This window comes from Maylandia zebra, linkage group LG8 (genome assembly GCF_041146795.1).
Source record: "Maylandia zebra isolate NMK-2024a linkage group LG8, Mzebra_GT3a, whole genome shotgun sequence".
In the NCBI taxonomy this organism is placed as follows: Eukaryota; Metazoa; Chordata; class Actinopteri; order Cichliformes; family Cichlidae; genus Maylandia; species Maylandia zebra.
The window spans coordinates 15,854,322-15,880,491 of NC_135174.1; the positions used below are offsets into that span (position 1 = coordinate 15,854,322).

General features: G+C 40.8%; 1 protein-coding gene across 2 annotated transcripts in view; it reads left to right on the plus strand.

Annotated features, from left to right (window-relative positions):
- Nucleotides 1-382: 382 nt before the first annotated feature.
- LOC105940526 (alpha-tectorin-like) overlaps nucleotides 383-26,170 on the plus strand; it is a 46,803-nt gene continuing 21,015 nt past the window's right edge. The window contains exons 1-25 of one of the 2 annotated variants that reach the window (XM_076887488.1): nucleotides 383-412; nucleotides 1,243-1,303; nucleotides 1,421-1,444; nucleotides 2,117-2,232; nucleotides 6,903-7,181; nucleotides 7,282-7,377; nucleotides 7,521-7,686; nucleotides 7,937-8,337; nucleotides 8,427-9,003; nucleotides 9,095-9,678; nucleotides 10,497-11,049; nucleotides 11,142-11,740; nucleotides 12,170-12,327; nucleotides 12,555-12,955; nucleotides 13,122-13,318; nucleotides 13,497-13,892; nucleotides 13,980-14,263; nucleotides 14,521-14,798; nucleotides 14,917-15,036; nucleotides 15,173-15,357; nucleotides 15,478-15,638; nucleotides 15,923-16,174; nucleotides 23,906-24,065; nucleotides 24,168-24,270; nucleotides 24,368-25,053. In XM_076887488.1, the coding sequence (XP_076743603.1) occupies nucleotides 1,258-1,303; nucleotides 1,421-1,444; nucleotides 2,117-2,232; nucleotides 6,903-7,181; nucleotides 7,282-7,377; nucleotides 7,521-7,686; nucleotides 7,937-8,337; nucleotides 8,427-9,003; nucleotides 9,095-9,678; nucleotides 10,497-11,049; nucleotides 11,142-11,740; nucleotides 12,170-12,327; nucleotides 12,555-12,955; nucleotides 13,122-13,318; nucleotides 13,497-13,892; nucleotides 13,980-14,263; nucleotides 14,521-14,798; nucleotides 14,917-15,036; nucleotides 15,173-15,357; nucleotides 15,478-15,638; nucleotides 15,923-16,174; nucleotides 23,906-24,065; nucleotides 24,168-24,270; nucleotides 24,368-24,498 (6,267 nt within the window). In that variant the 5' untranslated portion in view covers nucleotides 383-412; nucleotides 1,243-1,257 and the 3' untranslated portion in view covers nucleotides 24,499-25,053. Of the gene's footprint in view, nucleotides 413-1,242; nucleotides 1,304-1,420; nucleotides 1,445-2,116; nucleotides 2,233-6,902; nucleotides 7,182-7,281; nucleotides 7,378-7,520; nucleotides 7,687-7,936; nucleotides 8,338-8,426; nucleotides 9,004-9,094; nucleotides 9,679-10,496; nucleotides 11,050-11,141; nucleotides 11,741-12,169; nucleotides 12,328-12,554; nucleotides 12,956-13,121; nucleotides 13,319-13,496; nucleotides 13,893-13,979; nucleotides 14,264-14,520; nucleotides 14,799-14,916; nucleotides 15,037-15,172; nucleotides 15,358-15,477; nucleotides 15,639-15,922; nucleotides 16,175-23,905; nucleotides 24,066-24,167; nucleotides 24,271-24,367; nucleotides 25,054-26,170 lie in introns of those variants that run through there. The other variant, XM_076887489.1, reaches the window with a different exon arrangement.

The window sequence follows — 26,170 nt, forward strand, 5'->3', positions numbered from 1 at the left end:
ACCAATAAAAAAAAGTAACAAAAAGAAAAAACAGAACTTTTTTTTTGTTTTGTTTGCATTTATTTTTTTTTTACTTGACAGATTAAACGATATAGATTTGAATTGTCTAAGAATAGCCTATCTGAAACAAATACTGTCCCACAATTCCTTACTCAGGCCTTTGTTACATTATTACATCTCCTTTTCTCCTTTTTTAATGTGCACAATAACTCGAGATTATTATAATGAATGTTTAAAAGTATGATTCATTGCTATGAGGAAACAATGTTCTTTGTGAGTGTCTCATGCACATTAGAGGTAAGACAAAGAACATTTATTGGAACTCTGCCAGTGCTGGCAGTACAAAAGCAGTGCTGCAGGGAGTCCTGTTGCTTCACATGAGATGTATATGAGCCAAAGAAGACGTGGCAAGGTAATTAAGTTATTTCGGTTAACCTCCTAGGACCTGGCGTCCACATATGTGGACATCACATTTTGGGTTATTTAGACCAAAATACTCAATTTTGCATGGGCCTGATATCCACTTATGAGGACATTATACTGCTACTGTTCTATCAAAATTTTAAACGAATATCCTCCTATGTGGCTTTTATTTTTCTTGAAAACAAAAATAAGGTAAAAAAAAATAAATCTGGTAATTCTTTGTTTTTACATTCATCTGGCCCCAATATGCCCAAATATCAAAGAGAATTTAAAAATGCACACCATGGAAGAGTTCGGGTCTTAGGAGGTTAAACTAAAAATTATTTTCAGACTTCTCTGGGATTGTTTTATATTATTATTATGTGCTATTATATTATGTGTATGCTGAAATTTATAAAGCCATGTGTTAGCGCCATTTATAGTTATTACATGTTTTATTTTGAAAAGCCTGAAAGGGATATGATGCTTTTGTTGTGAGAATTTGTGAAAAATAAAACAAGTGAATGTTGAATTGACGCGATGGTTTTACCGTCGTTGTTGCACAAACCGACGCATAAAACAGCCTCTTGTCCATCCAGACTCTTATTTTAGATATAAGAGAAATAGAGAACTCCAAGAAGAAACAAAGATAGCCATTACACCATGTTTAGATTTCACTGATATCGCACAGTAATGCCTATATTATTAGCTGAGAGTATTTCAGTGCACATCAACATTTAAACAATTTAAAACATCTTCTGTTCTATAAGCTACTTAACAAATTGTGTACATATACATGTTGCATACCCACTTTTTTATTTATGTATATTCATTCTGCAGGTTTGAGTTTGAGTTATGGCGGGTCAAAACCTATTGTTTTTGCTGCTTTTGGTGATTATAGGTGAGTATTAAATAAAATCAGCCTAATGATTTATTGTTGTTGTATTGATTAGATTATTGCTGTTTAACGATGTGAGGATTCTAAGATTTGTATTCAAACACGTGCTTATTGTGATAGGTCATGTGAGTCCTCAGACAACAAGTAAGTGAAAGCTTTGATCACCTCTCTATAATTTATTAACATTCTCTTGAAGATCTATCAGAAAACACTAACAGTAATCCAAACTTTTTCCTCTGGCATCAAAATAATTTTAGCTGCACATTATTTTAATATAAGAGTTATCTCATCAGGTGGCTTTTGAATAATCTGATCTGAGTTCAGTCTGAGGCCACAACCTCCTTATTGGTTGTTGTTTTTTAGTTCTATAGTGTATTGTTTTTGTGTTCTGATTTACTCTTCCTGCTATGACAGGCCAAAATGCTTTCAAAAGGATTTATTCTGGTTCTTCATGCTGTACAACCCCAATTCCAAAATAAAGTAATGGAATTGGAATCTAAACAACGATTTGCAAAGTGTTCCTTCATGTTTTCCTTTTTAGAATCACAGCTTTTATAAGATTTGTTGCTGCCATCAAATTTGAAATGAACCAATATATTTTTTTAATGGTACAGTTCTAAGTTCAAACTGTTTGTGTGTTTAATTTCAAATACATTGAAGTTTCTGAGTTTTGCAAATAACTTCAATGTGTTTTTAGTTACCTTTTTGACAGTAACTTTTTTGGAATTGGGGTTGTATTTATTAAGACACTGTATCTGTAGGATACAGTGTTTAAACTGCAGCATAATGGGGCAAATCCCTTTTTACTCTTTTAAGGTACCCTCTATCCAATATCTGGAACAACAAGCACTGCTTCAGACGATGGAAGTTCTCCTCTTATTGTCCTACAGCGTGCTTTCCTGTTTTTTGGACAGTCATATAATCAGATTTATGTAAGTAAATTATGTTTTGGAAAACTCAAACATCTTTGTTTTATACATCTGCATTTTAAATGCAGTGACAAATCAGTTACAACCACAGAGCTGAATTGTACATGCTTAAAAAAGAAAATGAAAAGAAAAAGAAAAAGAAAAGAAAATTCACTGTTATGAAAGTAATAATGTATGTTCAATTTCAAAATTACTTGCCGACTTGTCATTTTCATCCAGTACCAAAATACATAAAAATAGTTGAATGCTTCTGTGTGGTGGAATGTAGGACCAATAATTACTTACAAGGAAAATGTAGCTGTACAGCAGTGATGATTTATCGTAGACTGCAAAAAAAGATGGCTGGATGTAGCTTTTGGGTCTGAAAGTGAAGTCAATGCTCGCAATATGTTCCTTAAATATATGTTTTTTCTAATGACCACCAGGGGACAACTCACATAGTTTGACAAAGGCAGCTATTTAGTAAGAGTCCCACATGTTAATGTGTGCATATATACCTATGTGTGCATCAGGTCACTCTTTGAAAATCTTTCAGCTTTTGCCACGTGTGGAGACCAAACACTGTTTGGTATTTCTGCCACCTCTGCATATCCCCACATCAGGTAGCAAGTTAATGCAGGGTGTCATTCCTTTCCACCAAAAGCTTACTTTATGAATCACAATAGGTTACCAAATTGTTAACGATTATTAGTCACTATTAAAGACACTATTAAAGTGCTGTCAGAGTTTGTTGTTGCATACAGTTAATTATACATGACTGCAGTGTACATTAACCTTGCTTCCTTGTACTCGACTTCACTCCACAAAAATCTCATGTTGATTTTTTTCTTAGTCAGTTGTCATGCTAAAATATTTTAATTACACACTAGAATTTCAGACTTGAACTGTGCAAGATGGTGCGGTTTCCCCCTGTGGGGCGAGGGCACCTGGACCTGGGATATAGAGTATGGTTGGGGGTTGTGATTGTGTGTACAGTGTCCATTAGTGTTTGTCTTCACATTAGGTGAGTGCTGAGTATTGGTATGTGTGCATGAGGGAGGGAATGCATGTTTGTGTCTGTGTGTGCCTGTATGTCTGTGTCTATATTAGAGATGGCACGATACCACTTTTTTATGTCCGATACCGATATCATAAATTTGGATATCTGCCGATACCGATATGAATCCGATATAGTGTTTTTTAATCAACAAAACTGTTTTTTTAAATATCTTGCTGCATTTTGTATAAGTTCATACTCAAGTTTAAAACAACAACTACACTAAAGCTATTCTGTTATACCTGTATGCAAAAAATCAGCAATACTGATCAATCTAATAAACTTAAACCTACACCATCCTCCCTATTCTGGTATTTTAAAGAGTACTTAGCGTAAATATTAAGCAACCTAACTAATAGGGTTCCAACTCCCAGCAACAACAAAAATAAATAAATAAAAATTAGGGAACCACCCCTCACGCTCCACCTCATGATGCTTAATCGACGTAATCAACCTTAATTTGATGCAGTGTGAAAAAAAATGCACAGAAATCAATTATTTTTCAAGAAATATTAAATAGATTCAACATCTTTCTTCAACAAAATTGCAGACTGCACAGATGGTACCTTCCCAAAGGAAAAAGTACTATAGCTTACTAGGGTATATTAGACTTAATAGTCACTATATACAGTAATTGACTTCTATTCCTTTTACATCAAATTAAAACTTTGGGTGTCAGATAATTACTTATTAAAAGCTAGAAATTTTAAATGAGAATAAGAAAGAAAAGTATGTCTTTGTGCCCCCTTTTCCCTGTTAATGCCCTATCGGCCCCCCTGGCTAAACTTTGCTAGATCCGCCCCTGCACAGTTACCAGCGTCAGCTACGTAGAAAAAGATCCTCGAGTAGAAAGTAATATTAAATAAATTCTAACAACAGCTGATCAAGCTTAAACGTGCTGCTGTTGTTCAGCCGCTGGTTTCCTCTTTCTGGTGCAAAGTGGGCCAAAAACAAACAAGAGAGACGGACTCGCGACAGAAAAGCCGATCAGCTGATCGTTAAGCAGTTTCATGATTGTAGTAGCAGCAGGAGAGGCAGTCGCTTGTTAAGCTTAACGCAGGAATGCTTTACATTCAGAGATGGACTTACACACTTGCTTTACTTCTCTCGGGGATAACTTTGTCGGAGATGAAATGCCGGGTTGCTAGCGAAGCTCCAAATGCTATCCAGACCACCGACAGGTCCCGCATGCCACAGCCGCTCTATCACGTGATGCATACTGCTCCGACGTGCTAACGTTCTGAGGTGAGTTACGGTGTGTTGCAAGTTTTGTGAGGTGCTTTCGTGATATTTAATGGATCGGATTACATTTTTTATTTTTCTCCGATATCCGATCCAGTAATTTAGGTCAGTATCGGACCGATACCGATACGTAATATCGGTCCATCTCTAGTCTATATGTCAGGTCGGGAGTCGGGACTTAGACTCCACCTCTCTGGGAAGGAGGCCTATCTCCACTCGTCACACTCCAGGCGTCGGTGTGTTGGTGGTTCTAGGTATCTGGGACTGGGTGCCCGGGGCTCAGTCACGTCCTTCTTAGGGGTTGGGGGCCCTCAGGCCTCTGGGCCTGCGGCTTGATTCACTCTGGCACAGCTGGCTGCCGGCAGAGCCCGCGGGCACGTCACTGCAGCCCCCTCTGGCTTCTGCTCTGTGGCTGCTGGGTGACCCCTTGTCTGGGGTCTCCTCAGCTTTTCCCAGGAGGGTGACATGGATGCCCCTCCAATGGTCCTCCTTGGGCTCTCGCACTCTGGGGCCTGGATCTCCTCCATGCCTGCTTCATGCCCTAGGGGGCAGGGCTATAGCTTTTTTCTTTTCCTTCCTCCCTTTCCTATCCCCCAGCCATGTCTGTCCCATCTTTAACAACTAAAAATATAATAAAATAAATAAATAATAACAACAATGATGGATCAAATGGACCACTATGGCAGGGCCGTGATGATCGACTTGTTAAAGTAAATCTGTAGGGTATCTTTGTTGGCCTTCAGACTGAAATTTTGATGTCTAAAGAACCAAATGGGACAGGCAAAAAACACATAAAATCCCGCCCCAAATAATTGTTCTTGACTTTGTAAAATAGTACATGGAATGATACATCATGTATAATTTTTGTGAATATAAATTAGATGTTATTGTTGGGAAATGAAAATGATGCTTTTCTAAGGTACTGTAGGTACATAAACATCTGAAATGAATAATTTTAACCTGTTATTAGACAGTTGCTAGCAACACAATGACATCAGAATACATCATACATAATGAAAGTTTTGTTGCTATAAATTATATTATTAAATATTATTATATTTAATAGTTGAATAAAGATTCCCCAAATATCAGCATGGGCTGCTGGTGTCTGATTGTTAGGCAAAACGATTTTCTCCTAATAAAGGTTAAACAAAAGAAAGAAAGAAAACTCCTAGTATTCTTTAGATAAAAATTAGACATTATTTCTGGTACACTTCTTTGAATTCTGTCTGTAGGAGACAAAGTTGGTTAAGTGAACCATTGTGTTTACGTTGATGAGTTCATGTGGTCACAAAAAATTGACAGGGTATTGGTCTTCTGCATAGAACTTTGCGATCACCAGCTAATGATGAAATTTACTTCACCTGGGCACAAGCAGATCCTAATGCAGATCTGTAATGTTTATCTTAGGGTGGATCTACTTTCTCAGATAGACCCCTTTATCATCAGCTGGTTTATAACACATAGATAGTAGTGGTCAGAACTACCCGCTAAAGCTTTGCAGTGTGGCCATTTATCTTTTACATGTAATCTATGGGCAAAATCAGCTCAAACAATTTGCACTGTGTCACTAATAAGTAAAATTCCAGTTTTTGCCAAATTAGCTCATGTTTGTTCTGGGCATTGAACTAAAGCATTTTAACAGTAAGCAATCTCTTATACTGGAATGTGGATGAGTCAGAAAACGAGCAATGGTATTTTATCTCCAGCTAACTAAACTAGTATAAATATGAGAAATGGCTAGCACAAAGCTAACATTATCCTTATAGTTGCAAACTAGGTATAGAGTACTTAAATATCAACTTTTAAAAGTTGATATTAAAAGTATTTTGTTTATATTTGTGAATCTGACTCATTACCCCATCAGTGAGTAATTATTGTTTCCTCTATTTATTTATACTACGCTACAGGTATAGTATAGGTTTGAATGGTACAATTTGATATCCCTGTGTTGGTGCTGTTCCTATATCATCATAATAATGCTCGTCCAGGGCCAACATCGCAACTGATCATGAGCATGTCTGAAAATTGAGTTCGCATTAGTCAAGAATCTGGCTAATGCTATTAAAAACTATCACTTGCAAATCAGCAAGTAACATAAATTTGGCCAACAGCAAGCTTAACCCTGACAATGTATTTATTAAAATGTTTTTCCTTACATTACATACACATCCTTACATTTCCTTACAAAGACATAATATTACAACAACGTGACTGGTCAGTTGTAATATTGATCCTGGACCATAATTACTATGATGATGCAGGAACAAGACCAACACAGTGATATCAGATCCACCATTTTAATAACAAGTGATCAACACCTGTGTCTGAAGTGCCTACAGTTGATACCTAATTTATACTGGTTTTGACTTACAAGAATGTTTTTATTTTCTAGGTAAACCACAATGGGCATCTGACCTTTGATGCATCATGGTCTAGCTACACCCCGCAACTGTTTCCAATGTATGGATCCAGAGACATCATCGCTCCATTCTGGACAGATTTAGACAACAGAGGAAATGGTCAGATCTACTACAACCAATACACCAGTGGCAGTGTTCTCCAGCAAGCTACACAGGACATTAATCAATACTTTCCAGGACTCAATTTTAATGCAAACTGGGTCTTTGTTGCAACTTGGTATCAGGTTGCCTATTTTCCAACGAGTGGAACAGTAAGTCACCTCTTACTAAATTATGCAATCAATATGAAGCATAGGGTTATAATACCTATGAATATATATACTTTAAAAACAAGAAGTTGCTTGTTTTCAGCAAACAACAGTCCAAGCTGTCCTGATATCGGGTGGCCAGTACTCATTTGTGTTGATGAACTATGGGCAAATAGCCTACACAGCATATTCTATACAGGTTGGTACCATTTAAAATATAATATAGTAAAAACATATATTTTTAGTTTTTGTGGCCATCTCTTACTTTAAGTTAAATGCAGGGATATGTAAATACAAAATAACCATGCAATTATTTTTAACAGTGTGACATGTCATTTTCAGGCTGGATATGACACAGTCAATTCTGTTCACCATTTTTCCATCCCTGGATCATTCTCAGGAAACGCAACAGGACAGTTCTCAAATTTCCGTCTCAGCAGCAATGTCCATGTGCCCGGTCGCTGGGCCTTCAGGACAGACCATGGATCAAGAGGCTGTACTTTCAACAGTAAGATCTGAGCTAGAGAACGATCATCATAGCCAGCTGATCAAAATTCTACGAGAATTCTATGAGAAGAATGTTATTATATTAAATGACAATCCCCCTCTCTAGCCCTTCATTTTTTGATCTTCACTCTGTGAAAACAATAAACAAAAATGAATCCTAAAATTTAAAAATGAACACTGTTTGAGTAGTAAGAATCTCTTCAAGTTGAAGTAAAAAAATGTAAAGTATTCATTTTTCTATTGTTTCAAAGGTTTACCAGTGCAGCTTGGTGATTCCTTCTGGAGTGACAGGACCTGTGCACAGAAGTGCACATGCACCTCAGCAGGCCTGCAGTGCCGCAACCAGCCGTGCTCCTTTTCACAGATCTGCCAGCAAACTTCCTTCCAGTTTTCTTGCCAGACAGTGCAGAGACGCACTTGCACCATAAGTGGTGATCCCCATTACTACACCTTTGATAACCGAGTGTTCCACTTTCAGGGCACTTGCACCTATGTTCTCTCTGAGCAATGTAATAGTGGACTGCCCTACTACAGAGTAGAAGGCAAAAATGAGCACAGAGGCAGTACTCGAGTCTCTTGGACACGACTGGTAAAAGTGCATGTCTACAATGACACAATTGAGCTTGTCAAAGGACGTCGTGGTCAGGCAAAGGTATGGAATAAGAATCAAGTTTAAACTTACGGTGATATGTGTTTGTGACATGTGTGTTTTACTCTTTCTGTATGCTGGTGTTTTTACAGGTTAATGGGAACTTTGCATCCACTCCATTCTCCCTTAGCAATGGCACCGTGCAAGTTTATGAGTCAGGTTTTTCTGTGGTCGTCAGCACTGACTTTGGTTTAGTGGTGTCTTATGACACAAATCATTATGTCCAGATCAGCTTGACCTACACTTATCAGAATACAACATGCGGTCTTTGTGGAAACTTCAACAATCAACCTCAAGATGACTTTCGCACACGCCAGGGCCAGCTTGTGAGCTCTGATGTGGTTTTTGCTAACAGCTGGAGAGCATCAGGGGATGATGAGCCTGGTTGTGAGGCACAGTGTGGAGGTCTGGCCTGTGCTGGCTGCACTGCACAACAGACAGCATTGTACAGCAACACTGACCACTGTGGTATCCTCAGCAGTAGTTCTGGACCTTTTGCTGCTTGCCATCAGCAACTTCCTCCACAGTCCTTTGCGGACAGTTGTCTGTATGATCTGTGTGTAGGAGGAGGGTACCGACCTATTCTCTGTCAAGCCCTAAGTGTGTATGCAAGTCAGTGTCAACAAAATAATATTCGGCTGCAAAGCTGGAGGAGAACCGGCTTTTGTGGTATATTAACACATTTTTAATAATTATTTCAAAATATAATTTTATTAAAATGCCACAGATGCTAAAATCTAATTTTTCCTCTTCTTTCTAGAAATCCCATGCCCAGCCAACAGCCACTTTGAGTCTGAAGGCACAGGATGTCCAGCTACTTGTCTCAATCCCAACTCCACCCACAACTGTCCTCTCCCTGTGCAAGAAAGCTGCATCTGTGATTCAGGCTACATCCTCAGTGGTGGGGTCTGCGTCCCTCATGCCGAGTGTGGCTGCAGCTTTGAGGGCCGTTACTACCGCTCTGGACAAACTGTAATACTAGATGAAAACTGTGGGAGACGTTGTAGCTGCAGTTATGGCTCCATGACTTGCCACTCTCATGGTTGTGGGCCATTTGAATCATGCAGGGTGGAGGATGGAGAAAGAGGATGCAGACCAAATAGCTATGAAACATGCTGGATCAGAGGCCCAGGGTCATATCAGACATTTGATGGACTGACATACCAATATCCTGGGGCGTGTCAATTGACACTTGCCAAAGTTATGGGACTGTCCAGTCACCCAAACTTCACGGTGACAGCAGAAAAAGTGCCAAGAAACCAGCAAGGCTTTTCCAATGTGCTAAAGTTTGAGGCAGAGGGGACACAGGTCTCAATTGAGATGGAAATAAACGGCAAAGTTCAGGTAAATGACAGAAATACAATTGAAAGTCATTGTAGATTAATGTGTCATAATGAAAGACACAAAAAAAAGTTGACACAAGCAGATAAGCTACTAATAATAGAGAATCATTAAGTAGAGATCACTCTGTACTTATGCGGACATTATTCTACATTGTTGTTTTCATTGTAACCAGAATATTACACCAGAAAATCTGAAATAGGAAAGGTTACCTTTAAATACTGTCACTTAGCTTTGAGTTGCTTTTTTCCCCTATAAGAATGAATTCCTTTATAGTGTACCAAAATTATTCATTTTATATTCACTTTTACTTTTTAATTTAGTATGATGTTATTTAACTAACTATCAATTTGTCCTACTGATATACTCCTTCATTTAAACAGACCATCACATCACAGGCTGCCATATGATCATTATAGTATGACATTTTTATAGTACGACAGTATAGTAAATACAACAGATGTTGATTATAGTGGTGTATATTGAAGCATTTGAAACAATTGGCACTTTAAAGCATAATAAATTAAAACAGTCAGGATGTAAGATAGACAGAAAAGGCTGTTGCAGAGTTTTGGAGCTGCATTAAGGAAGACCAGTTAGCTCTAAGAGTCAATCTGGAAATTGTTACAAATAAAAATGATCTAATATAATAGCTCCAAACTGGTTGTTTGGTAAAAAAAAATATTATCTACTACATTCTACAATAAGTACCAAGCTTAGGACTTATTGGGAAATGACAGATGGAAACATCATTAACAAAATGGTCTTTACTTAAAAGTGTTATTATAATTATTATGACTGACTATTTTAATGCCTTTTAGGTGGCTGGTCAGGTGATCAGGCTGCCTTTCAGTGCTGGGTCCAATGGAATCCAAATTTTCTACAGCAACCTGCGCAGTGTCATCATTCGCACCTCCTTTGGTGTAACTGTGCAGACAGTCTGGCCTCACTTTGTCCGTGTCACTGCTCCTGGTGTCTACAGCGGTTCACTGGGTGGACTCTGTGGTAACTACAATGGTCGTCCGCATGATGACTTCCGCACACCCAACGGTGTCCTGGTCAACAGTTCTCAGGACTTTGGAGACAGCTGGCGAGTTGGCTCTCTGGCTGCTCACTGTGTGGAAAGCAGAGGTCATGATCCTAGGACCGATTTTAATTCTAGTCAGTACTGTGGCATTCTCAGATCACCAGATGGGCCATTTGTACCCTGTTGGTCTGTGGTTGACCCAAGGCAGCAGGTGGATGTATGTGTGGAGATCATGAGGGGCTCTAACAATCCAGCATCAACTCTGTGTGACGTCCTACGAGATTATGCACTAATGTGTCAACAGAAGGGTGTTGCCTTAGGACAATGGAGAAATGCAACTGGCTGTGGTAAGCATTCAACTGTTTTTGAATTAATTCTAGCCATGATCTCCAAATGTTTAAAAATGCTTTCATATGTTAACCTGTTTGTTCTTCTCCAGCACTAACCTGCCCATCAAACAGCCATTATGAACTCTGTGGAACCTCTTGTCCTTCTGCTTGCCCCAGCCTCTCTTTCCCCTTCACCTGTGATAGTGTGTGCCAGGAGGGCTGTCAGTGTAACAGTGGTTTTATCCTCAATGGTGACCAGTGTGTTCCACCAACATCTTGTGGATGCTATCATCAAGGACGCTATCGCGAAAGTGGTGAGCAGTTCTGGGATGGTGAACAATGTCAGAGCTTGTGTACCTGTAACGGAAATACAGGGAACGTCCACTGTACTCCCAACTCCTGTGGGCCCCAGGAGTCCTGCCGTGTGGTGGAGGGCGAGTTTGGCTGCCATCCCAACCCTTCTGGCACGTGCTCTGCCTCTGGAGACCCTCACTATTTCACCTTTGATCGTAAGGCTTATGACTTCCAAGGAACATGTCGCTATGTTCTGGTGACCCTTTGTAATGCCACTGATGAGCTGAATCAGTTTTCTGTGGAAGCTAAGAATGAGGCATTGAATGGGTTGCCAGTTTCAGTCACAGCAGAAGTTTTCGTGAATGTGTGGGGCTATCATGTGCACATGTCAAGATACAACAGGGGTATGGTAGAGGTGAGCGGAACTGTTTCTGAACAATTACTCATATTTTACATTATAAAAAGCAAAATTTAAAGCCACAGACAGTTACAGATGAACCTACCATGAGAGAGACCTCCACTTAACTGCAAAGTATTGTTAGAAAATGGACAACAAAAAATTGCTGTAAAGGAATGTTAAAGAGAAAGTAGTCTGGAAACTTCAATTTCTTCACTAGAGAGCCTCACTGAATTTATTTTTAACAATGAGCTATCACTTACACTTGTAGGGACAGTAATAAAAAATAACCAAATGTGAGAGACCCTTGGTAAATAATTGCCATGTGCTGTTGGTCATTGTGCTGCTATTACATTTGTTTAGTGCTGACATATGACTACGGATAAAGGGCATATGAATAAAATTAAATATTTTTGGCTTTCCTAAATTGTCCTTCCAATGTCCCAGGTAAATGGAATAACACAGAATGTACCAATTCTCTTGAATGGAAGTCGAGTATCTATCTTTGCCAGTGGATCTCGAACAATTGTCCGCACTGATTTTGGCTTAAGCGTCATATACGATGGATGGAGTACAGTTTCTATCACTGTGCCTCCAAATTACAGGTATCTGCCATTCATCTTCGCTCAAAATCAGCTGGTGTTGCAATTACTCACACACTCACACCTTTAAAAGTGTTCATAGTTGTGCACTACCACACTTTTATAACATAATTCGAATGTACAGGATTTTATTTGGCTCAGAATGGTCTTTTGGGGTGTCCCATAAGATTGATAATCCTCCCCACAGTAAAACCAATGAATCTGTTTTATCTTACTGTTCTCATCAAAAGGGGAAAAACATGTGGACTTTGTGGAAACTTCAATGGAAATTCAAATGATGACTTCTACACCCCATCTGGAATAACAGTTGCATCTCCAGATGAGTTTGGGAGAGCCTGGAAGGTTCCAGGAAACTACACCTGCAGTGATGGATGCGGCTCATCATGTCCGAGATGTCCCAATGAACAGCCCGCTAGAGATCAATGTGAGGTGATCCAGGCAGCTGATGGGCCCTTCAGTTTCTGCCACGAGGAGGTGGACCGTGCACCATATTTCAACGACTGTGTGTTTGACGTGTGTGTGGCAGGAAATCGAGGTCATGACCTCCTTTGCAGGGCTCTTGAAACATATGTTAGAGCCTGTCAGTCTGCTAATGTTCGAATCTACCCTTGGAGACAAAATACCACCTGTGGTGAGTGAACCTGCCATTGTGTTGCTGATATAGTATCAAGCACAAGAAAATAAAATGCTTCTTTTTTGTTGTTGTTTTTGTAAGTGTGTTGAAATATGGTGTCTAAGTTTCATGACTGTTTTTTTTAACCACCTGACATCCATCTTTTGCTTTCTTGATTTTTTAGCACTGGACTGTCCAGCCAACAGCCATTATGAGCTGTGTGGTACTGACTGTGGCCACACCTGTGCCAGCAGTAATGATACCACCTGTGAACGGGCTTGCTCTGAGGGATGTTTCTGTGACGAAGGCTACCGCAGGAGTGGAACCAGTTGTGTCCCAGTGGAACGCTGTGGCTGCCAGTATAATGGATTCTACTATAATGTAAGTTCTACAAAGAACCATAGAGCTATATAAAAGAGGGATATAGTTTAAAGGTTTTAATTGCATAAATGATTTGAGCAGATAATTAACAATGACAGCTTGGCAACAGTAAATACATGGTAGGCTTTACTATAAACTGCGGTTATTCTTCCTCTTTTTGTTACATTCTCTCACACAGGCTGGCGAGTCCTTCTGGACAGACGGTTGCTCACAGAGATGTGAATGTCACGCTCCAAATGACCTGCGATGTTCTGCCTCGTCTTGCACTCCTGCACAACAGTGCTCCATCAGAGACGGCCAGCTGGGCTGTTACGATGCCATGTCCACCTGCACAGTGTGGGGGGATCCACACTACATCACCTTTGATGGAGCAGTGGCTCATTTCCAGGGAACTTGCTCCTACATCATCACTGAGAGCACAAACCATGGCACCAATGAAACCCAGTTTCAGGTGATAGCCACCAACAATCACCGTGGAAACAACCGTGTGTCATTTGTGTCTGCAGTGGACATATACCTCTCAAATCATCCAGAAAGTGTGCACATCAGGATCGGACCCAATAAAAGAGTAACGGTAAATACTAAGCTTTCTATGTTTCGCTCATATGAACACCTTCACAGCAGGTACTTTGCATGTCTCTCATAACGCTTGTTCTTCTAGGTAAATAGTGGAGAAGTGTCTCTTCCCACCTCTGCAAGAACTTTAGCTCAGGTGGTAAGGGAAGGCAGCTACATAGTTGTCGATGCACTTGACCTGGCGGTCCAGTTTGATGGCCAGAGTACTTTGTTGGTAAGAATCGCCCAAAACCGTCAAAACAGAGTCACAGGTATGTGTGGAAACTTCAATGGCGACTCTGGGGATGACAAAGTCTCACCCAATGGCACACTGGCACAAAATGACAATGACTTTGGACAGAGCTGGAAGTCAACAAGAAGCCAACCAGGGTGAGCTGTTTGGAACTTCTTTAGGATATTCCAAAAATAGAGTCTTGTTGACCTTCATCAACTCATATAACATAATGTCTTGCTTTGAATGAGAAGATTTTATGGACATTTAAGGACAACAGCATATATATTACATCCCAGTAAAAATAATAAATGTACCGTTGTGTTGAGTGTGAATTGGGAGTGTAGATGTACAGGACATTTTACCAAAGTACACAAAATTTCCCAAAGTGTTAAACATATAATGTCTTTTCCAGATGTGGGTCTACTGATCAAAGAAGTGGCGATGGACTGAATGACTGCACCTTTAGAGAAGAATACTCCCAACTCTGCAGTGTCATCACCAACACCACCGGTCCATTCAGAGCCTGTCACCTGCACTCTGACCCCGAGCCATTTTTCACTTCCTGTGTCTATGACCTCTGCCTCTACACTCCAGCCAATGGCATGCTGTGTTCTGCTGTCTCAGCCTATGAGAAAACCTGCTCTGTTCTAGGGCTAGACATCCCTGACTGGCGCTCTGGTTTACTGTGTGGTAAGTTTGTGCTGGATAATTAAGTGATGTCTTTTTGATGTCTTTTGATAGAGCTTAACAGGTTTTTCTTGAAAGATTGGCTTTGTTTTATTGTACTCCTGTCACTCTTCTTCTGCAGAGGAGTCAGACCCATGTGAACAGCTGGACTGCACAGAGTACGAGTGGTGTGGTAAGAAGGACGGTGTCTATGGCTGCTTCTGTGATGAACACCATGACCGAGGCAACAGTGAAAGCTATGGTGAAGGAAGCTCCTATTTAAACCTTGTTTTATTTTTGGGTCATTGGCAATGGTACTGCAGTGCAGTTTGTACAAGAAAAATGGGATTTGTTAGTTATTTGTTTTCTTATTCTTCTTTTTAAACTTATATTAACAGACTCAACCATCACTTGTGCCAGTAGTTCAGGCACCATGTCCGTGTCCCGTTGTCAGCTATTTGAGGCTGGCTTTCACTCTGATGCCCTCCATCTCCGAGATGAATCCTGCAATGGGACTCTTGAGTATGGTCGACTGGTTTTCCACTTTGACAATGACAACCATCTGTGTGGGACAGCACTCAGGGTACAGTTATAAAACCAAAATATTATGGATAGTCACTGTTATTATACATGTCATGTTTTGTCATTTATATTATAAATGACATCATATTCAATTTGTAATGTTTTGTTTTTTTAATTTTAGAGCAACGGAACACATTTCATGTATGAGAACATCGTCCAGGGTTTTGTGGATCCTCATGGAAGTCTTATCAGCCGCCAGAGGAGCATCAATCTGCGTTTCTGCTGCGAATACCCCCTGAATCAGGCCCTGTCTATGGCTGTGGGCATCAATCCTGTAGAAAGGTAACAATACATCTCCTATGCATTATACACAATACTTAGATTCGATTGTTATATATTCCAGTGTTTTATGTAATTAAATGTGCACTTCAGGCATCTTTTGGGAACTTATTTTGAAAGATAGTGCTTTAAGATCACAATACTGACAATGAGACAAAATAAAAACATGAAAATGAGAACGTCATTTTTGCCGCACATTAACATTACACTTTTTGATATTCATGCATGTTAATAATGTTCATCATTTAATAATGAACTCATTTGTAGTATTATTATGTTTTTTGTAGCATCATTAGGAAGAAGATTGCAACCGGTCAAGGACAGTACAGCATGAGAATGATCCCCTTCCAGGACCCTGGCTTCCGCTTCCCCTTCAGCAGTGACACAAACATACAAATGGAAATAGATCAGAGGTTATATGTGGCGGTGAGAACAGAAGGAGTGGATCAAAGCCAGATCTCCACTATTTTGGACTCCTGCTGGGCCACACCAGTCAACATGCCAAACTACCCCGTCCGCTGGGATCTTATTACTGCAGAGTAAGAGCACGTTTGCAGTGTCACCTTGTCTTAGTATATGTTGGGGGAAAACTCTGTAAAAAACCCAGGAGAAATAAAGACACAATGAGACAAAGTTACTTTCTTTATCAAACGTGTACACGGGTGAGCTGCTAAGAACAACTCACACCATGCACAGTGGCTTGGTAATTTTTATAGGAAAGACAGTGAGAACAGGATAAGAAAATACAAAACAAATAAAATAAACAACTCCATATGTGGCGCTAGTCTCGTCAGCAGAGAGCTGGGAGAAGGCTGTGAGAGATAAAACAATCTAAAACAATATGTCCCAAAACAGTATGTCTTTGCTGAGAAAGTCTAAAAAGATAATTGTAAACTAATCTAACCATAGGCAAAGGGCAGACAAAAGGCATCTTTGTACATTTAAAAGAAGGTAAAGAAACATAGAACCATTTTTCCTGTAACATTCCCCCCTGTTTAACTTATTTTAAATGTATACAACAATTGTCTATGAAAATTATTTATTAAGTATCGTAGGCAATTTTTAATTTCCAAAATCTTCAAAATGTCAGCATAGCAGAAATGGCAGTCATTTGGTCTAAAGAATAAAACAAAAGAAAATAAAAAGAAAAACATAGTAAATGAAAATCATAGTAAATGAAATAACAAGTGGAATAAACAAGAAAAAATAATAATAAAACTACAAAAAATAAAGGATAAAAACCTTATATTTTAAAACGAAAACTTTATAAAAAATAAAAGGATGAAAAGTAAAATGAAAACTTTATATTTAAAAATGATGAAAACCTAATATGTAAAATGAAAACTTCAAAAAATACAAGGATGAAAACCTTATATTTAAAATGATGCAAACCTTAATTTGAAAACTTTATATGTAAAATAATGAAAACTTTATGTTTAAAACTGAAGACTTCAAAAAATAAAAGCATGAAAACTTGCATAACCTACTAATGTTTTAATCAGTGCATGATCACTTGACAAGTCATTTTTAATCACCACGTCATTTATTAGCAGCTAGTACAAGTTCTCCTCTAACAGAATTGCAACGGGATGTTGTTCTTCTTCAGGCACGGCAACATAAGCAGTCATTGTAGTTGTTATCATCTGTGAAATCATTACTCTTAGGCATGGCAACACACACAACACTAATATGAGCAGTGCTATCATGATGAGACCTAGAAGAAAAAATGGCTTTGCTACAGCAGCCAGCCATGAACCGCTGAACAGCCAGTCAAGCCAGCCTTGTGCTGTAGCTGCTCCAGGTGTGTGGTCAGTGACATATTTTTGCAGAGCAGTCAAATTCTGCAAAGCTTCATAAATGTCTCCTCCAGTTTCGTATCCATCAGGGATAAAAGTGCAACATGTTTCCCCGATCAGCTTGCAAACTCCTCCTTGTGATGCTGTTAGCAGGTCTAGTGTCAGTCTGTTCTGCAGCACCATCGTTCTGATGGCCTGCTGTTCTCCTGCTAAGGCGGTTCCCAGGGTCTTAGTCAAGTTGATGTGTCGTAGCAGAGCATATCGGTTGATCTCCACGTGATCCCGCACCTCGGCAACTCCAATGCCGGGGATCAAGCTCTGTAAGAATTTCACTCCTCCTCCCCAGATGCGAAACTCTCCCGGCACTCCAGTGTCCACGGTAATGCCGAAAGAATTGGGGGAGGCGATGTCCACTTCACGTCTCTGCCGGCTGCTTGGGTGATGTGCAACACTTTGCATGAAGAAAACGTGATCTGATAATTCCACCAGGGCGCACAGACCTCCCCAACCTTCAGGGAGTGACAGATAAGCCTTGTTGCCACATAGGAAGTACCAGTCAGCCAAAACTCTGGTTCCTCTGCTGCTGGGTGCCGTCCGTGCACATCCTGTCTGGTACTGAGTCTTTGTTTGTAGTGGCATTCGGTAGCTGTAGTCGGAGCGACAGTTTAGGCCCATCAGCGTCGTGTTACTGGCACAGGTGGCGTTGATTGAACAGGCCATACACTTCCTCTCGTTCTGGCAGTTGTGATGCGTTCAGTTTGTTCAGTAGAATTACATCAGGCAGTGGGTCTGAGACTTGGGGCCAGGTCAGTAGGTAGGTCTGTCCGGAACAGTTCACATTTGTGAGTGATGATGACCTCCAGGTTGCTTTTGCTGGGATGCTGTAGTTGGCTTTGGACCAAAGAGTACCGTAGCCTGGATGTGTTGCCAGGCCCAACAGACACCAACTGCGATCTTCAGGTATGCTGTACGGCCACAGGCCAGACGTCTTTGTCATACAGTGTCTGCCTTTTCTCCATATAGTGTGACTTGTTGTCCCTCATGGAAGCAAAGGTGAGGAGCCCGGCCATGGTCAGGGCCGCTGCAGTTGATAAGAGCCACCACCTCATGACGACGGAACACACCCTCCTGTCGCGAGTAGACCCCCCGGCCAGGAAAGCTGACCCCTCCACCGGGCGAGATCACAACAAGCGGGCAAGCCTGCCGTCAGCTGTGTTTAGATGGCTTCACTGACTCGCCTGCAGTGACTCTGATGGATCCAGGATGGTCGTTCCGCAATTTTGCAAGCGGTCGGTGTAGTGAGGAGGACTTGGTATGGCCCCTCCCACCTGGGTGTGCTCCAGTTTTTCCTTTGGAGCACCTTGATCAGAACCCAGTCACCGGGCTTTAGTCTGCAAGACACTGGAGAAACATCATCAGGTTGTTGATTATGTACAACGATCTCTTTGTTTTCTAACAGCTTAGACATCCACTCTGCTAATGTGTTTTCTCTGATTGCTTTGTCTATTGGTTGACTAGTAATAGGCAGTGGAAACGGCCTGCCATGAATTATTTCAAATGGAGTTAGTTTATGGGAGCCTTGTGTTAAGCGCATCCACATTTTCACTAAACCCAAACATTCAGGCCACGGCCTTCCTGTTTCTGCCATGCATTTCCTGAGCCTTTGTTTTATAGTGCCGTTAGTTCTCTCTACAAGGCCTGCGCTCTGAGGGTGATAAGCACAGTGGTGTTTTATGCTGAAACCGAGTGCTTCAGAGACCTTAGTGATGACATCATTTACAAAATGAGTGCCGTTGTCTGACCGTATCAAAGCTGGGATGCCATATGTGGGTATGAAGTGATTGCACAGGCACTTTGCTACTGAAATTGCATCTGCCTTTTTCACTGGATAGATTTCCGGCCACTTTGAGAATACATCTATAACCACTAGGGCGTATTTTTACCCTTGGCATTCATTTAGCTCAATAAAGTCCATACGGATTGTGTGAAAAAGATAAGGTGGTGTGGGAAAACGGCCTCTTTTATATTATTTTTTGTTTGACACGTCATGCACGTTCTGACAAATTGTTTTGCTGAGGTTTCAAAATTTACAGTGTAGAATTTACAGTGTAGAAATGAGAGTTGACAATACAGGTCATTCCCCCCGATGACAAATGCGTACAGCCATGAGTCACTAATGCCGCCATCTTGTGGAGCGATTTTGGCAACACTGGCTTGCCATAACACATCATTAAATCGTTTGTCAGAACTGCACCGTGTTTTAGCCATTTTGCCTGCTCTGCTGTGCTTGATGCTTTTTGTTCATTTTTCAACACATCCAGTGGAATCTGATGTGTGTTTACTGCCATCAATGTGATGTTTGCCTGTTGTGCCGCCTATTTTGCTGCTCTGTCAGCAAAATTGTTGCCTGTAGTAATGAAAGAGTCAGTAGGCGTTGTAAGAGGTTGGCGTGCTGGTTTGCCGGTTGGTGTAATCATTCCTCTGGTTTTCCAGATTTTTTGCAAAATGATGCACAGCAGAGAAAACATACTGGCTGTCTATATAAATGGTTATTTGTTTATCTTTGTGTATTTCACATGCGCAACAATCTCGTGTGAAGTGACCTTCCTCTCCACGGTTCTAGCAGGCGTTGTCTCTATGTTATCTGCTGTTTCTGCGTGGCTGTCTGCGGCCTTGGTGTTTGTGACTTTGCTCGCCTCTCTGTTCCTGATAGCCACCTGCGAATTAGTGTTTTAGTCTGTTGTCAACAGTCAGCCTTATTTTTAAGTTACAGAATGCTTCTCCCTTTTTTTGTTTTTTGTTTTTTTTTGTCTGGGAGAATAGATGCAACTCTACATTTTCACTTAAGGCAGTTTTAGATAATTTCTAGTTCTTCAAACAATGCATGGATCTCACACATTTCAAACTTTCAAGTTAGGGTTGTTTCCCATTTATACAAATATATATATTTAACTTTGCATTGCTCACAGCTCATAGCTCACAGCTCTAAACCTAGGCATTTTTCAATCATATGCCTAATCACTATGTGTCACTGTGATTCTCAAGTATGGTCACAAGTTCGTTTAAATTCGTTTCCAAAACCAACAAAATAATCAAACAAAAACAAAAACATAAACGTGTCAGGACACAAAAGAAAAAAGAAAAATGCTGCCACCCGAACAAGGCAGAAGTCTGCATATATTGGCTTGTAATAGCATGCAGCTTGTAACATACTAGACTAATGTGCCTGTGTTAATTCAGCTCCATATTATTGTGTGAAGTTGCACTGGGTTGGGAGTGGTTTTGTGTGTGTCACATTTTTGGTGAGCCAATGGCTGGAATGAGGTTGGACTAATTAGAGGCAGGTGTACTTGATTGCACTGATACACTGGTCTACTTATAGCCCACACTACAACCACTGCTGTGTCGTTTTGTCTCTCTGTGCAGGTATGTAATGTGATGAAATCAGATATGATTGGGATGGATGGGTTTTGCGCTATGAATTTTATATTAAGTGTGTCGTTTTGTCTCTCTGTGCAGTCCAGGGCCTATTATATGCCACAGCCTAAAGGCAGCTGGGTTGCAGAGGCTTGAGTGACCACTGACTATATGCTTGCAGGGTGGTGGGTCTCCAAGTACAACTTCTAACCCTGTTAAAGGCAACATGTGGAGTGCAACTTGGCCGTGTGGCATAGCTGGCTCTGGCCTTGGGACTGTGTGTTTTTATACAATTCTTAAGTGGGACACTGGACTATTTTATCTTTTATCTCTTGATATATTTTTCGTCAATAAATTATCTTTTAGAATTTTATTGACTGACATCTTTTTGCCCATGACTGAAACGGTTGGTCAGACCTAGAGTCTTTCTTTGGGTGTGTTACAGCAGCTTCTGCTCTAAAAGAAACAAATAAATAAAAAGAAAAGAAAATGTGGAACATGCTCATCAGCTTAGCAGTGTCTACATATTTAATTCAGCTTCTCAATCCTGTAGTTTTTAGCTGGTGTCTACAGGGTTTTGCTTATTGGTTGTTATTATAGGTGTGCTCTATATCTCAGCAATGTGTCATTCTAGGATGATAAGTTTCAAGCTGGTCAAGTGCCTCTATGCACTTCATTAGTTTAGTTATTCTCTGTATTGTCTTCATCTCACATGTCATTACACTGAGTTTCAGCAAACCTTAAGCTTGATGCAGACTACTGCTTAACAATTATTCACCTCACATCATAACCGATTAAGGTGCCTCTTCATATTAATATTATGTCATTGTTAATATTATCCTCTTTGTCTTATATAACAGCAATAGCATATTATAATATTTTATCAGTGTGTACCACTATACTACTACTGAGCCAATTTGATAGTTAGGATCATCTTATTCAGCAAACAGATAATTTTGAATTCATCCAATCTGCGGTCACATTTGTTCTCTCTGTTGCATGGCGGACCAGGCAGTTCTATTATAATATATTATTTATATTTTATTTTGTATCCATCAAGGGCTTCAGATGACCTGCAGAATCATCCTTTTCCCAAGGTGGAGACAGTTACCTTTTCACACACTGTCCTTGGCTGAACAATGACACAGCCTTAATATACCTTATTTATGTTATTAAAATATTTTTGTGTGAATTATTTGCTTTATATTCATTTTATACATGCTGGGCATGGTCATCATGCCAACTGTGTTTCATTGTTAATATCACTTTACAGGTTGTTATCCTTGCTATTATTAATTTCAAGTACTCTAAAGATAATTTCTACTGTAACTTTCCCTTTGTTCATCTTTATTTCGTACTTTTTATATTTATATCTACTCAGTGGGGTCTGTTTTCAACCCTTTTAAACTACTTCAAACTACTGTGATCTCTAGTTTTCACCTAATAAGGGATTATTATGTTCTTCCTGATATGGGTGTTGCTGCAGATGCGGCTGCAGGAATGAGTGATGGTTTACTAAAAGGGTTGTGGGAACTGCACAGTGTCTCGTCTTCTGGTTTTACTAAACTGGCAGTTGAGTTCTGTTCTTCTGTTTATATTTTGTTTTCTTAAATCTCTCAGTTTACAGACACTGTTTTTGTCCGGCGTCTGGACTTTTCTTTTCTCACCACTGCTCGTCAGCAGGAGTGAGTTTTAATTTCACTTGCTTGATTACCCATCTTATTTATGTATGTACTTATTTTTGTTTAAGTAATATATACACAATACAGCTGCTATCACCTTCGCTGGTATTAGAGACGAGAGTGGTTGCTCACACGCCCTTCTACTTTCGGACTATTTCCAAAAGCGGTGTGAACTTTACGAGACGGAACTCGACCGTTCTCTCAACTCACCAGCACGTCAGTGAATAGCAGTAAAAGAAAAACACAGTAGGAGCAGCTCAGTCTCTTATTGGACCGTGAAAATTCAGCTTGCTCCGTTAGTTACAACAATACACACACACATACATTCACATTCACACTTATTCGCGCGATCGGAACCCTTATAATAAAGGGGAGCTGCCAGTCTTTCTGTAGACGAGCTACTTATTCCCTTGACCCAGCTGGGGGAGCTACCCAGAGCTCCAAACCTAACCCACAAGAGTGGGGAGCTTCCAGTCGACGAGCTCCAAGCTACCAGCCGACGAGCTACTTTAAACCCACAGAAGTGGGGAGCTTCCAGTCGCGACGAGCTACTTTCGCTATTTTAAATTCCCTGAATTTAAAATACGTTTTTACGCAAGATTGTGTCAGTGTGTCTGTATCTACCTGGTCGGTGTCGCCGGGTCTGGTCCACCTCGATCGGGTCCCACCACCGTGGGTCGCTTTCTAAGAACGTTGGCCAAGACCCGAATTTAACGCTCTTGGTCTTTTTCCACACACCTGGTGTGTGGGCTGTCGACAGGCGAACAACGTGGACTGGTCACGGAGATGGGACACGATGGAGGTGATCCGGCTGTCGAAGGACCAAGAAATGTTGGGGGAAAACTCTGTAAAAAACCCAGGAGAAATAAAGACACAATGAGACAAAGTTACTTTCTTTATCAAACGTGTACACGGGTGAGCTGCTAAGAACAACTCACACCATGCACAGTGGCTTGGTAATTTTTATAGGAAAGACAGTGAGAACAGGATAAGAAAATACAAAATAAATAAAATAAACAACTCCATATGTGGCGCTAGTCTCGTCAGCAGAGAGCTGGGAGAAGGCTGTGAGAGATAAAACAATCTAAAACAATATGTCCCAAAACAGTATGTCTTTGCTGAGAAAGTCTAAAAAGATAATTGTAAACTAATCTAACCATAGGCAAAGGGCAGACAAAAGGCATCTTTGTACATTTAAAAGAAGGTAAAGAAACATAGAACCATTTTTCCTGTAACAGTATACTTTATTAAAAACTTGAAAGAATCAGCCCCAGACAGACCTCTCCTCGGTTTTTCTCCACCAATTCTTCCTCATAATGAATTCTGCTGCTTTGCTTTATAATGTGGGATATTTAAACGTCTGCCTGTCTTCCAGGTGTCCCAATGAAGCCGATGGAACGGTAGAGCTGATTCAGAACGGCATCTCTACTGAGGCCCGATTCTCCTTCAGGATGTTTACTTTTACCAACTATTCATCCATTTACCTTCACTGCAATGTGCACCTGTGTCTTTTGAGACACAACAATTGCACAGCTGTACGTACCACTGTTTTAAATTCTTATTGGTTTTCATTTTTACCTAATAAATTTAAAAACTGTTAAATCTGCAGAAGCCTATAAACATTTTTTTTCTCTCAGCGCTGTTACCCGGGTTACCACAGGCGAGTTCGGAGGGATGCATCCTTCCATGACACTTCATCCATCTCACTTGGACCGCTTGTTTCAAGGCCAGGTAGCAGAGGTACATTGAAGCTCTCATGTCTCTTCACCTTGCACTCTTATTGATCACATAAAGTTCACGGATAAAGTAAATGTAAACTTTGGTTCTTCTCTTGCAGACCCAGTGATGCAATTAAACAGTGGCCAAAGCCAGGTGACACCTCTGCTGGCCCTGCTGGCCAGTTTGATCCTAGCCAGCATGCTGGTAACCCTGCTGGTCAAACGGTTTGCTCCCAAAATTCCAGTCTAGAAACTGCCAAAACTCTGGAGATCAAAAATGATCCATATTTTGAAAATCATTCATTATTCAGTCACTTCTAAATGGTATTTTTCATCGGAGTGTTGTCTTTGTCTTTCTTGAGGAGTGTTTCTTTAGTTGTGGTAAGGTTTGCAGTAAGTTGGCTTTAAATCTAAATGGGATAAAATATGTGTGATATTAAAGTTTTAACCTTGTTGCATTCACTGTTTGTTGATAAGATTAACTTGTTCTTGGTTTCTGTGTGAGATTTTTATAATTAAATCTACATCATAATTAAAAATAATGTATAATCAAGGGCAAATCAAGGATTAAATAAAGTATTTAGTGCACATATACTTGTCTCTCAGAAACGCAACCAACACTACTTTGGATTTACAAAATAAAGTGATAGTACAAAGTGAAGTACAATAAACTGGGTACCTACTGTTTGAGCTACAATTTAATATCATAACATGATTACTATTTTTGCTTCGTTTTATCAGTTGAAATAAAAGTTAATGAATAATCACCTAAATGTATCACAAATCATTCATAATATGTAATAAAAATCTGATTATGAACAATGTCTATTTTTTATCTCCAGTAAGATCATACAGTAAAATGTGTTGCTGAATAAAATCTCACTTAGTCATTCTGTTATTGAAGTAGAAGGCCAAGTTGATCTTTAGCACCCAGCTGCAACCCATTCATCCGCTTTGTCCGGGGCCAGGTCGCGGGGGCAGCAGCCTAAGCAAAGAGGCCCAGACCTCCCTCTCCCCAGCCACCTCCTCCAGTTTATCCGGGGGAATACCAAGGCGTTCCCAGGCCAGCCGAGAGATATAATCTCTCCAGCGTGTCCTGGGTCTGCGCCGGGGCCTCCTCCCGGTGGGACATGCCTGGAATACCTCACCCAGGAGGCGCCCAGGGGGCATCCTTGTCAGATGCCCGAACCACCTCAGCTGGCTCCTTTCGATGTGGAGCAGCAGCTGCTCTACTCTGAGCCCCTCCCGGATGGCCGAACTTCTCACCCTATCTCTAAGGGAGAGGCCAGCCACCCTTCGGAGGAAGCTCATTTCTTCCGCTTGTATCCGCGATCTCGTTCTTTCGGTCACTACCCACAGCTCGTGGCCATAGGTGAGGGTAGGGACGTAGATCGACCGGTAAATTGAGAGCTTCGCTTTTACACTCAGCTCCCTCTTCACCACGACGGACCGGTGCAGCTGCAGCCCCAATCCGTCTGTCGATCTCCGGCTCCCTTCTCCCATCACTCGCGAACAAGACCCCGAGATACTTGAACTTCTCCACTTGGGGCAGGAACTCATCCCCGACCCGGAGTGGGCACTCCACCCTTTTCCGGCTGAGAACCATGGCCTCAGATTTGGAGGTGCTGATCCTCATTCCCGCTGCTTCACACTCGGCTGCGAACCGTTCCAGTGCGAGCTGGAGGCCCTCACCCGATGAAGCCAACAGAACCACATCATCTGCAAAAATCAGAGATGTGATTCTGAGGCCACCAAAGCGAAAGCCCTCCGCCACTTGGCTGCGCCTAGAAATCCTGTCCATAAAAATTATGAACAGAACCGGAGACAAAGGGCAGCCCTGGCGGAGCCCATCACCCACCAGGAACGAGTCCGACTTAATGCGAACCAAGCTCTTGCAACGGTTGTATAGGGATCGAATGGCC